Here is a 13911-nt window from a genome sequence, read left to right as displayed (position 1 = left end):
GCTTTCTCTTTTTTTTTTTGCTCCAGTGGAAATCACATTTTCCAGGGTCTGGCTGCTGGCATAGCTGTGAATGAAAACGGGCGAGGCCAAATAACAGGTGTGAAAAACAAAAGGGTATTTTATGTCGGACTCGCTGTGCTCTAATGCTCACTCAGTTTTGAGGAACCGAATGTTTATTCATGTTAACTTGGATCCCATGCCCTCAAAAATAACAATAACATGTTTTTCTGTGCCCATTTCCCCCCGAACACTCACATTTCACATAATATGGTGTGAAGACTTATGTGTCCCACTCTTATGCATAAGCTACTGCTGCCCCTACAAACGTATCTAAAATTAACCACCCTAATCACACATTTGTAGTTCCCATGTGTAAATTACGAAAACAAAAGTTCAAGATGTAGTTAAATATTTCTTGGTGTACAGGCTATTATGGCAACCGAATTTCAAGGCTGAGTTGTTCTTGTTAATTATTAAACTCATCTAAATCCTAATTGGTTCTTAGACGTCTCACTAACTCTTTCACTATCTCATCGTCCTAGCTGAACCTCACTAACTTGCTTTCTCTCAGAAGTCCTATCTTTCACCGTTTCATCTCTTACTTCACTCTTTGTTGTCTCTTTTCAAGCTAACTCATATTTTTAACTAAGTTTTCTACTTTGGATGACTGGCATGTACATTGTTTTCTAACAGTCCATTCAAACACTCAACAAATCATCAGTCAGCTCTAGTAGTCTATGGTTTCAAGACCAACGCCCGACTGCATATTCCTTACCTGAAATGCTTAAGACAAGAAGTGTTCCATATTTCAGTTTTGTTTTCATGGGATATCTTAGAGGTGGAACTCAAGTCTGAACACCAAATTCATTGATGTTTCATATGCACCTGATATACTTATCTTGAAAATCATTTTACACATAATATTTGAAATAATTATTGTGTACACTAAGATATCATAAAGCAAAAGTTTCACTTTCTCAGCTGCCCATTTTGGAAAATGGAAATCTCCATAACCCTTTTGGAGATTTTATGATCTTTGGAAAGGCATGACCTTGTTAGAAGTCATCACTCTTTTGAAAATGATGCCAAAATCTTTTGAGAAAATGGCATTCATGCAAGGCAATCAGGTTTCTCAGCTGTTAAACTGATGTACCTAGATATATCTTTGAACGGTTAGGGACAAAGATATGCCAATTCACAAAAACACACATATATAGCAGAGTTTCAGAAGTGTTCTTTTAATTGCCCAGAAAAACATCCACTCCCTTAAAACCTCATGGTTTAAATAATACTGTCAAAAGGCAAAATAAGCAGAACATATGAGGATCTTGCTGGTTACATGTTTTTAACAGGGCCACAGGCTTATCCCCAAGGAAGTGGCTGCAGACATACAAATACAGAAATTGGCTTCACCGACATTGGAATTGTCAGTTTCATGTGCCTGTAATAGTCTAATTTGTAATGCCTTTTGAACTGTTTCAGTGAAGTCCTTCTATTAACCTCCTTTTCTGGCCCGGCTGTAGAAAATGTCATCCGAGAGAACCAGTGGGGAGGCGCTGACATCCGTCGCGGGGGTGATCCAGTCCTCAGAAGCAATCTAATTTGCTGTGGATATTCGGATGGAGTGGTGGTTGGCGAGCGTGGGAAAGGCCTCATTGAAGGAAATACAATTTATGGTAAATATCTGCTGACAAGATGGAACTCTCCCCCCAGGGTTACATCTACACTTCAGTTTCATTGCTTCCCCACTTGGTTGACTGCCGTAATCTGTCCTCAGTAGTAGAGTTGGATTTTGGATGAAGTTGTTTCCCTTCTGAAAACGCATGATCCAGAAAAAATGCTTTGTGGAATTCATAAATTCCTCAGTAACTCCTCTGAGTACACAGTATACTTTCATTTTATGTTTTTCTGTTTTTGCCTTGTTCGCAGCAGGGATGGCTTTTTGGCTGTTAGGAATTGTGGGATTTGAAGTCCAAAACACCTGGAGGGTCGAAGCTTGCCCATGCCTGCTTTAGGGGCTCTGGTATCAAAATGTACACTACCAGGGCTGTCTGTGCTTCGCTTCCAGGATCAAGACAGGATCTGGTGCATTTAGGGTATTTAGACCATAGAACTGTAACACCTCTAGGCTGCGTGAACACTGGAAACCAACATGGAGGCCAATAAACAATCTAATATCTTTATTAAAGCAATAAAGGAAAAAATAAGCAGAGTATATAGTCCAGCAATAGTCCTTTTAGGAAAGGTCAATTATAGTCCAGTAATTTAAAGTTCAATGTCCAGTATTAGAGTTCAAGTTTTAAATCCAATAACCGAAACACACTCAAACTTCCAAGCAGTTTGAGTGGGGAATAAAGCAAGGTCTCTCAAGAAAGTTCCAGGTTCAATGTCCAAGGCAAGGAATCAAGGCAAGGCAAGGAAGCAAGGCTAGGCAAGGTTGATCGTGGTGGAACCGAAACGCAGTCCAGTCTTGGCAGGGAAACGGGACGCACTCCCGGTCTACTCAAGAGTAGCGCACCGTCAGGCCGCTGAGATTCACAGGAACAAGAATCGATGTTAACTTTCCAACTGTCACATTGACACTGCGACGGTTTGCCTGTGCCCAGAACTTCTATGGAAGTTCAAAACTCCCCGAACCAGGTGTTTGAGTCCACATTTTCCCAAGGGAAACGGACTGATGACAACAACCTGCCAGATGTAAGCCTCCCTGAATCTTCCCAAGAGAACTAGTTTAATTATAATCCTCTCTCTCCGCTAATCTCGCACTTCGTCTCTGAAACTCCTTTTGGGAGCGGTGTGTTTTGAGAAAAGACTTTCTATCAAACACAACACTTTCCGGGGAAACAGGCTCTGTTTCAAGGGCTTCCGTAATTAGCTTTGGCACCAAACTGTCAACAGGGGACATCTGGAATGGAACAGAATCTTGCTGAGATGGGAAAAAACCCATATCCTCTTCAGTTTGATCTATGATGGCTCAAGGGTCCCTGAGACATCACAAGAACTTAAGTTTGGTGCTTATTTATAGTTTCAGAACAAGATTCTTGATCCTAAGTCTCTTGAGTTTCATGTATGGATTGGAAGACTGATCTGTTTGCATGTTTTCCTTCTCTGGCCATAGGCAACAAGGGCTGTGGTGTCTGGGTGATGTCCTCCAGCCTTCCTCACATCACAAACAACCAAATTGGGCACAACAGCATCTACGGAATTGCAGTGTTTTGCCACAAGGATGATGCCAATGATTACCTTGCCAACCAGGGGGGCAATGAGAATTTCAATGATGAGGGAGAAGCGGCCAACTGGGAGAATGACCTTGAAAGTGAAGATGAACGCCTGACTTCCCGGAGACCCATCAGTGTGGCTCTTGTGGAATCGAACAACATCAACCACAATGGAGGTGAGTGGGCAAAAGTGTGTGGTCTTGTCTGTACCCTGTTTCCCCTAAAATAAGACATCCCCAGAAAATAAGACCTAGTAGAGGTTTTGCTGAATTGCTAAATATAAGGCCTCCCCTGAAAGTAAGACCTAGCAAAGTTTTTGTTTGGAAGCATGCCCGCCGAACAGAACACCAGAGCATGCAGGATTGGTAAATGTACGTACCATAGAGTGTTGTGCATGGAAATATTGGTAATAACAAGAAATTCTTGATAGGATTCACAGTTTGTCTGGTTATGCTGGTTTGTGATGACAACTACTGTACAGTATTTAAAAAATGTTCATTTTTTTTGTTCAACAATAAATGTGAATTCTTCTTTATGGAAAAAATAAGACATCCCCTGAAAATAAGACCTAGAGCATCTTTGGGAGCAAAAATTAATATAAGACACTGCCTTATTTTCGGGGAAACACGGTAGCAAGGGAGGTTGCAAAGAAGCTGGGGGAGGGATCATGATGTGAAGTTACTACAGAAAACACTTTCATGTTAGAGAATTATAATACCATGATTCTACTTATTTATTTATTTACAGTATTTATATTCCACCCTTCTCACCTCGAAAGGGACTCGGGGCGGATAACAGAACATACATATGCGGCAAACATTCAATGCCATTTATACACTAACAACAGGGGTCCCCAAACTAAGGCCTGGGGGCCGGATGCAGCCCTCCAAGGTCATTTACCTGGCCCCCGCCCTCATTTTTATAATATAATATTTTTATATCAGTTTTAATAATATAATATATTGTATATATTTTATTTATTTATTTATTTATTTATTTGCGACATTTATATACCGCTCTTCTTACCCCGAAGGGGACTCAGGGCGGTTTACAAGTATATATACATACAATATATTATATTATACGACTAATATTGCAATATTATTAGTAATATTGCATGTAATATAAATATACAATTATAATAGTGAATTATAATTATTACTACATTGTATTACATCATAATATTATTAATATTACATGTATATACAATATATTATAATATAAGTATAGTATAATATTATTATATATTATTATATCATTAAATTGATACAGGAGACATGGTGGAAAGAAGTCTTCCTGGCCCCGTCTTCTTCATTCTGGTCCAGAATGGCAGTTAGACCTTTTGGGGGGCTGGGAGATATTACATATAATATTATAATAATAATATTATAATAATAATATATTATTATTATATATAATATAGTATTATATTATAATAATATAATATTACATATAATATTGATAAAATATTATAATGTTATACAATATAATACTAATAATAATACCATATAATAATATTAATTATATGCTATATATTACATATAATATTACAGTATAGTGGTATAGTTCAATATAGTAATATATAATGCTAATATTGTGCTATGCTAATAATATAATGTATGTACATACAGCTGCTCTGAGTCCCCTTCGGGGTGAGAAGGGTGGGATATAAATGTAGTAAATAAAGGTAGTAAATAAATAAATATTTTATACTTAGGCTCGCCCAAAGTCTGAAATGACTTGAAGGCACACAACAACAACAATCCTAATTAACTTGACTATCTCATTGGCCAATATCAGGCCCACACTTTCCATTGAAATCCTGATAGGTTTATTTTGGTTAAAATTGTTTTCATTTTTAAATATTGTATTGTTGTATTGCACTACAATTGTTAAAAATTAAAAATTGTTATTGTTGTATTGCACTACAAATAAGACATATGCAGCTTGCATAGGAATTTGTTCGTTTTTTTTTTTTTCAAATGATAATTCGGCCCCTCAACAGTCTGAAGGATTGTAGACTGGCCCTCTGCTTTAAAAGTTTGAGGACCCCTGACTAACAAGACAGGCAATTGTACATACATAGATAGAAGTATATAGGCTTTCCCCATCTTTGGCGTCTTGGAGGCTTATGCTCAGTTTGACCACGGGGGGGGGGGGGGGGTGCCGAAAAGCTTTGTTTGTAAAGTTCTTCCTTTTTGTTTGTAAAGTTCCTCCCTGACGAAGAGCTTTATTTGTAAAGTTCCTCCTTTTGATCGAATGGCCAGGATTTTTCTGGCATTTCCTTCAAACTGTCAGCCTCTTGATTGATAAAATGTAATGCAGCTGGTGGTTAAACCTTAAACCACTATAACTTCATCCTGTGGAATTTTGGGAGGGAGTTCTAGTGCCTCCCAAAACTACAAAACCCACAATGCCATAAAACATTGCCATGGGAGCTAAAATGAAACCATAGCAGCCCAGTGATACTGAATTCTTTCTCCTCTACAAGTTTTGAATGTCAGCTCCCAGAACTCCTGAGCATTGGCCATACTTGCTGGGACTGCTGGGAGATAGAGTTCAAGACAACTGGAAAACCAGTTTATGGTCTTAACTTATAGGTATATGTCATTGTTTTGGATATTATGCTTTGGTTTTGTATGTACGTTGGCATTGAATCTTGCCATTAGTTGATGTCCCCATGGGTGAGAAAAGCAGTATATAGTATAAATCAATAAATAAACTCAAGATTGAGAAGGGCTGTTGCAGCACGAAAACATCTTTGGATGCTATAATGCAGGGAAATGCATGTAGGGTCTCCCTTATCTTTTTCTAAGATGTTTCTCCTCATCAACCACTAAAGTGCCTGGCAGAAAATAACCGTCTTTATTGGTGTCCAATCCAATGCCTCATTTTAACAAAACAGGTAGTTTGATCTCATCACACAAAATTATTAAATCCAAATTAATTGACTCCAATATAAAAAGTCAAAATATTTTCAGTATTCCTATTGGTAGCCCTTTTGTTCATTTCAAACATCATTGCTTCCAATTTATTACTTTATTGCTTCCAATTCTAGTTGAACCCTTCAAAAAGAAGGCAGTTTCCCGGAGCAAAAGTATCACAGCTTAGTCCAAGATAACTTTATTTCTAAATATTAATAAGCAAAATCTAGAAACTAGAAGTTGATTAAGGCTGGATCCACACTATCATATAATGCAATTTCAGAATGCAGATGAACTAGATTAAATTGGATTATATGGCACTGTAAGAATTTTATAATCCAGTTCAATGCAGTTAATCTGCATTCTGAAAATGCATTATACGGCAGTTCAGATCCAGCCCAGGTGGGAGAAGGTGCTGGGTCCATAGAACATTGTTTTGCATCTTTAGGTGAGCAGACGATGGGCTTGCACGAAGGAATCCCAACTCCCTGAAACAGTTTTTCCAACTGTTCTTTTTCGGTTTCCATGTCAACAATTGCATCAAGGAGCACTCTTGAGAAAATCCTTTGATCTACCCTTGATCTGGGAGATAATTTGCTAACTGGAGTTTTTCTCCAGCTAGTAAAAAAAAATCTATCCTCATTTCTTTGCTCTGCAGAGCCAAACATATATCTTTTTTAGATTTGGATAGCAACCCCTGTGGTGTTTGTTTTGTTCTTTGTGTCCCCTGTTCAGAAGATTTCACCTCACTTTCTGTCCCTGTAATAATTGGATTTTGAAAATTTTGTCTTGTTGTGGAAACAAGGATTGGTGATAAAGCTTCAGCAGAGACACCTTTCCTCCGTGATAACTCTTTCAGGAGTGAATTTCCCTTCTTATTGGTAGATTTCTCTCACTTTGTTATTTCCGGGCTCTTCTACACATGCACTAAAACTCAGAAGAAAACGGGATAAAAGGAGGGTCGGATGTCTGTAACTTAAGGACTGCCTGTAGTGTACTGATTCTAGGATGTTTTCTGTTCTTTTCACAGCTGCTGGTTTGTATGTCAAGAGCAGCGAGGCCCTGAACATAATTGGAAATGCCATCCATGCAAACCACGACTGTGGCGTGGCTGTGTTTCAGAGCTCTCAGCTCACTCGGATCGCAAGCAACAGCGTCTCCTGCAACAGCCTTGGGGGTGTCCTTGTAGAGGCAGAGTGCAGGGTGGAACTGCGTGGCAATGGCATTTACGACAACAGTAGCCACGGAGTCACTTCCAAGGGTGATGGACTGATCACGGAAAATGACATCCTCGGGAACCAGGGCTGTGGTCTGAAACTGTGCCAGTCAGCTGATATGAAGGTATGGGCTTGAGGAAATAAATTTGCTTGTTGTGGCTATTTGTGTCCTCCAAATTGGGTTACATACTTGGGATAATTTTTGTAATTCTCTCATCACTCTAGGAAATTAGCGTGAGTTTTCCAAAGTCCCCCAGTAGCATTCCATGCCAGGTTCAGGACTTAAACCTCTGTCTCTCTTGTGCAGGTTTTCTCACCAAAGTTTCCTGGAACCCTAGGATCTTGTGAGAGGGATTCTATAAGAGAGTGGCTTAAAGAGCTGGGCATGTTTAGCCTGCAGAAGAGAAGGCTGAGAGGAGACATGATAGCCATGTATAAATGTGTGAGGGGAAGTCAAGCTTGTTTTCTGCTGCCCTGGAGACTAGGATGCGGAACAATAGCTTCAAACTACAGGAAAGGAGATTCCACCTGAACATCAGGAAGAACTTCCTCACTGTGAGAGCTGTTTGGCATTGGAACTCTCTTCCCCCGGACTGTGGTGGAGGCTCCTTCTTTGGAGGCTTTTAAACAGAGGCTGGATGGCCATCTGTCGGGGGCGTTTTGAATATGATTTTCTGATTCTTAGCAGGGGGTTGGACTGGATGGGCCATAAGGTCTCTTCCAACTCTATGATTCTATTATTGAAAGAAGCTAAACTTTTTATTGGGTTGTAGATATACATTTCTTACACATCAGTTCCCTGGGAGATAAACATTATTTCAAGGGATCCTCCAGGGTAAAAAGGTTGAGAAAGGCTGCTGTAGTGCAACAGTCTATTCCACCCTGGCCTTTTATCTCTTTGTATCTTGTCTATGTTTGTAGTTAAAGCATGCATCTAAGTGTGTCACTGATGAGAACCTAGCTAGTTGTAATTGCAGTGGTGGCTTCTTTTCCTAATTTACATTCTGTCAGGAATCCATTGCCTATCCTAAGAGAAGTCCTAGAGCAAGTCAGAAGTCCTCAATGTTCCCAGGAGTTGTAGAAGAGAGATTCATTGTTCTTTTATTGTCATAATGATCCCAGGTCATAAACAGTCAAAAAACACACAAAGGGATCAAGTTTTGATAGTAGCACAGAGGTTTGAAGTGCTACTTTTGAGTGCTCCAGTCAATACTGTCAGTAGGCATAGACCTAGAAACAGGAGTGGCTTTCCTGGTTAGGGGATTCTGATTGCTGCAGTCCTAAGAAGTAACTTTTCCAGCCTCCAGAATTAAGAGCCCTTGCTTTTTTAAGTGTACAGTAACCAATACAAATATGTCCCATATGCATGCACACCCCATTCTCTTTTTCTCATTCTTCTCCCTCCTCAACACGATTAATTTAGGCAATAAATATTTTCACAGCATTTTCATGTCTTGGTCTCCTAAAATACTTTAACATTTGTTATATATGTACACACATACGTATCCCGACTATGTTTTTTCTATTGTTTTCCAATATTTTTTCTAAAATACTTTATTTTCTTTTTCATTTACACTTTTCCACAAATCTGTATATTGAAGCCATTCATTATGTTGGGATGGCCACTGAGTAGTTGAGTACTAGATAAATGGATCTTTGAGCTCACTATTTTAAAGGATTTGGCCTTTGTTCTCCTTTCCAGGTCTCTAAGAACAGAATCCACTCCTTTCGAGGTTATGGGATTGAGATGCTTGACCAGACCAAGGCTTTGGTGCAAGACAATCTCATTTTTCAAGGGAAGTCCAAAAAAACCATTTTACAGCAGGTATCCAGCACTGAAGGCTGTGTCCTGCAAAACAACAAACTCCTTGCATTCAAGAAAAGGTAAGTTCCTTGGTGCCATCAGTGAAAACAGGAAAAAAGCCCAGGTGAATGGTTGAAAAGAATTCTGAGAATTGTATGTCTGTGAAGTGGCTTGGGATCTCTGTTAGACATATAATCTTTGCTCTCACTAGGCTGCAGTTTTCAGGTTTCCCTGGAAAAGGGGCTTTGTAGATAAATACAGTAGAGTCTCACTTATCCAACATAAACAGGCCAGCAAAACGTTGGATAAGCGAAAATGTTGGATAATAAGGACAGATTAAGGAAAAGCCTATTAAATATCAAATTACGTTATGATTTTACAAATTAAGCACCAAAACACCATGGCTTACAACAAATTGACAGAAAAAGCAGTTGAATACACGGTAATGTTGTGTAGTAATTACTGTATTTACAAATTTAGCACCAAAACATCGCAATGTATTGAAAACATTCACTACAAAAACACTGACTACTAAAAGGTAGGCTGTTGGATAATCCAGAACACTGGATAAGCGAGGGTTGGATAAGCGAGACTCTACTGTAGATATAAAAAACAAGTTATGTTTGCAGTGTAAATATTTCCTAAAAGACTCTCTGCAATTGGTTACTGGGCTGTGAAGTAGCACTGCTTTATGTTATTTTATGTTGAAAAATAGAGTGTTAACTGTGGTTTATCTTATTTTATATCAATATATATGAAGTTGTTGTTCAGTGGTTATGTTTAATCAGAAATAGAAGGTGTGTATAGAGAATAGAAAGGGAAGGCAGAATGGAGTGTATAAATGAAACTAGCCTAGGAGTAGGAGGAGAGTGATTGGTTGATGTGGGAGATGAAGGTGGAAATGTTGCTGAAGCAGGACTGGGATTAAAATTGAAGTTGGCGCGAAATTGGAGATCCGCCACCTCTGTGGAGGATGGAAGCCCCAGTAAGTCCAAAAAATGGTCTGACCATGATACAGGAACTATGTCTAGATCATGATGCCCCTCTCCTCTTGTGATGAAAAGAAGGTCAAGAGTGTGACCTGTTCTGTGACTAGGGTTAGATATAATTTGGGACAGGGAGAATGTTGAAGTCCCCCAGCACAACCAGTCTGGGGGACTCCAGCACCAGCCTCGAGACCAAACTTGCTAGCTCAAGTAGAGAGGTTGTTGGGCAACGAGGTGGCCAGAACACCAAAAAGATCTGTAATATGTCCTGGTAACCTAATAATAATAATAATAATAATCATAATCATAATAATAATAATGTATTTATATACCGTCCTATCTCCCAAAAGGGACTCAGGGCGGTTTACAACAATAATACACAACATACAGTACATAGCAATATAAAAACACATTATTACACAAAATAAAATTTTACACTAAAACTGACAATCAATGATAATCACAACAGCTTCCAATCGGGGGGCGAGGATCAATAATCCCATAGATAAATATACTTAGGTATAAATATTCAATAGTATTTCTGTACCCTCGTATTATGAAAGAATAAGTTCATGGGTGATAAGGGGGAGGTGGCGGGATTGGGGGGAAATACTGGTATTTTGATTGTGGAATATCAAGATTGAATGTCTGTGTGTGTGTGTGTGTGTGTGTATATATATATATATATATATATATATATATATATATCCCACAATACAAAATTTTAAAAATGTATTAAAAAAAAGTTCATAGCAATATAAAAACACATCATTACACAAAATACGGATATGACACAAAGACTGACCAAATAATATCAAGACTTGAGGGAAAGCCATTCATACATATTAGTATAACAATAATTCATGTTTATGCTTCAACTACAGAGTCAGAAAAATAAGAAATTGAAAGTTACATTATCCCCTTGTCACCTTACTTCCCCACTGTTGGCAGTCTTCTGATCGAGTCAGGTCAAATGAGGGAAATTCTTTCCTGTCTTGTAGAGCCAGCCCCAGAGTTTGTAAAAAGTACTGTCTGCTCATTGTGTTCTGCAGAGGTCTGCTTTGCAAAATGTGAGAGAGTTGGCATGGTTCAGAAATGACTCAAACACAAATGACCTCCTATATATACAATTGAAAATGAATCAGTTCAGTAAATAATATATCTGGCAAATTAATATACTGTTTAAATTCACAGTAATATCGAACACCATCAAATGGATTGTCCCATATACATAGAAATGCAGTCGGCGTTAAATTCACAGTAATAACAAGCAGCCTCAAATGGATAGTCCAATATACATTGAAGTGCAATCGGCGTTGTATATTCTATTGCCGAGAAGAGTCAGTTCGCCACGACCGGTTTCGGCCCTGCATCAGGCCTTCCTCTGGTGGTCTGAAAATAGTTGCGTACACTAACATAAGTAACAAAATATATCCATAAAACATCATCCATTGCCTAATACTAACATGGTTCCAAACTTAACACTTGTTCTCTTTAGAGATACATGTCATTTACATTATGAAATGTATATCAAAGACACCAATAGTTACATACACAAAATATAAGTAACTACCTATCCATTGAGTAATAACTATAAACAACATTACAATATACTTACATAGTTCCAAATTTAACACTTGTTCTCCTTAGAGATACCTGTTTTTTACAGTGGAATCTAGGTCAAAGGAACAAGGAGTGGCCATAAGCATTAAAGAGTTACAAACATCCAAAAATTTGTTTTTAAACAAATTGTATATTTCTAAAACAGTATATACTCACGGGATACTCTGCTGTGTGTTAGGTTTTAATTGCGAGTATGAAAAGCATCAAGGGGTTGCCTCAATTTAAAGGGGAAGATGTTAAAGAAACAGAAAGGTTTATATGAAGATATAGAAGAAATACCACCAGATGGTGCTATGAGTACCCTTATTGTATTGGGTGTATTCAATTAGGGATTTATAGTATGCTAAGGTTCTATATATAACAACTGTATGAATTTTGTTCATTTACGCCCTGTGGATGTTCTGTCCGTAATCTGAAAATCCAATATGTTTCCCTTTGCAAAAGTTTATTATTGAAGTCCATATGTTTGGATTGTGATACTACTTCTAGTATGTGGTATTTGAATGATTCAGGACTATGCTGTAGATCACAGAAATGTTTGTACAGTATGGATTCTCTGACATGATTTCGTATTTTGCTCCTGTGCTCTATAATTCTGCTCTTAACTTCTCGACGAGTCTGCCCCACATATGATAAATTACAATCACAAATTATCATGTAAATAACCCCTTTGGTTGTACAGGTGGCAAAATGGGGAAATTTAAATTCGAATGATAGATGTTGGTGTGTCAAGATTTTGGTCTCTATCAATTGGCTGCATACTGAACAATGATGGCAGCGATAGCGATAGCAGAATTATAGAGCACAGGAGCAAAATACGAAATCATGTCAGAGAATCCATACTGTACAAACATTTCTGTGATCTACAGCATAGTCCTGAATCATTCAAATACCACATACTAGAAGTAGTATCACAATCCAAACATATGGACTTCAATAATAAACTTTTGCAAAGGGAAACATATTGGATTTTCAGATTACGGACAGAACATCCACAGGGCTTAAATGAACAAAATTCATACAGTTGTTATATATAGAACCTTAGCATACTATAAATCCCTAATTGAATACACCCAATACAATAAGGGTACTCATAGCACCATCTGGTGGTATTTCTTCTATATCTTCATATAAACCTTTCTGTTTCTTTAACATCTTCCCCTTTAAATTGAGGCAACCCCTTGATGCTTTTCATACTCGCAATTAGAACCTAACACACAGCAGAGTATCCCGTGAGTATATACTGTTTTAGAAATATACAATTTGTTTAAAAACAAATTTTTGGATGTTTGTAACTCTTTAATGCTTATGGCCACTCCTTGTTCCTTTGACCTAGATTCCACTGTAAAAAACAGGTATCTCTAAGGAGAACAAGTGTTAAATTTGGAACTATGTAAGTATATTGTAATGTTGTTTATAGTTATTACTCAATGGATAGGTAGTTACTTATATTTTGTGTATGTAACTATTGGTGTCTTTGATATACATTTCATAATGTAAATGACATGTATCTCTAAAGAGAACAAGTGTTAAGTTTGGAACCATGTTAGTATTAGGCAATGGATGATGTTTTATGGATATATTTTGTTACTTATGTTAGTGTACGCAACTATTTTCAGACCACCAGAGGAAGGCCTGATGCAGGGCCGAAACCGGTCGTGGCGAACTGACTCTTCTCGGCAATAGAATATACAACGCCGATTGCACTTCAATGTATATTGGACTATCCATTTGAGGCTGCTTGTTATTACTGTGAATTTAACGCCGACTGCATTTCTATGTATATGGGACAATCCATTTGATGGTGTTCGATATTACTGTGAATTTAAACAGTATATTAATTTGCCAGATATATTATTTACTGAACTGATTCATTTTCAATTGTATATATAGGAGGTCATTTGTGTTTGAGTTGACTCAGGAACCCATTTAGAGTGATGGTTCAGAAATGTCCATCTAGGACTCAAGAAGTCCACATTCCCCACTCAGCTGTCCAACTCACTAGGCAACCATAGTCTGTCAGTTTGATCTCCCTCATTCTGTTGTTAAGGACAAAAAGCTGAAAAGTATAGCCACATTGACATCATTAGAAAAAAGCTGAAATTGAAACAACCATTCAGTAAATCTGCTCAGCTGGGT

General features: G+C 38.0%; 1 protein-coding gene and 1 long non-coding RNA gene across 2 annotated transcripts in view; both read left to right on the top strand.

The window, feature by feature from the left end:
• Positions 1–13911, top strand: part of fbxo10 (F-box protein 10) — a 41644-nt gene that overhangs the window by 24106 nt on the left and 3627 nt on the right. The window contains exons 6-10 of the mRNA XM_003223342.4: positions 27–97; positions 1524–1676; positions 3119–3394; positions 7173–7483; positions 9062–9243. Coding sequence (XP_003223390.1) covers positions 27–97; positions 1524–1676; positions 3119–3394; positions 7173–7483; positions 9062–9243 — 993 coding nt within the window. The remainder of the gene's footprint in view (positions 1–26; positions 98–1523; positions 1677–3118; positions 3395–7172; positions 7484–9061; positions 9244–13911) is intronic.
• Positions 9252–13624, top strand: LOC134296496 (uncharacterized). Its single transcript, XR_010003271.1, has 2 exons — positions 9252–13165; positions 13392–13624. It is a non-coding gene; the product is annotated as an uncharacterized LOC134296496 (long non-coding RNA).

Source organism: Anolis carolinensis, chromosome 2 (assembly GCF_035594765.1).
Source record: "Anolis carolinensis isolate JA03-04 chromosome 2, rAnoCar3.1.pri, whole genome shotgun sequence".
Lineage (NCBI taxonomy): Eukaryota > Metazoa > Chordata > Lepidosauria > Squamata > Dactyloidae > Anolis > Anolis carolinensis.
This window is presented reverse-complemented; position numbering and strand designations above follow the sequence as displayed.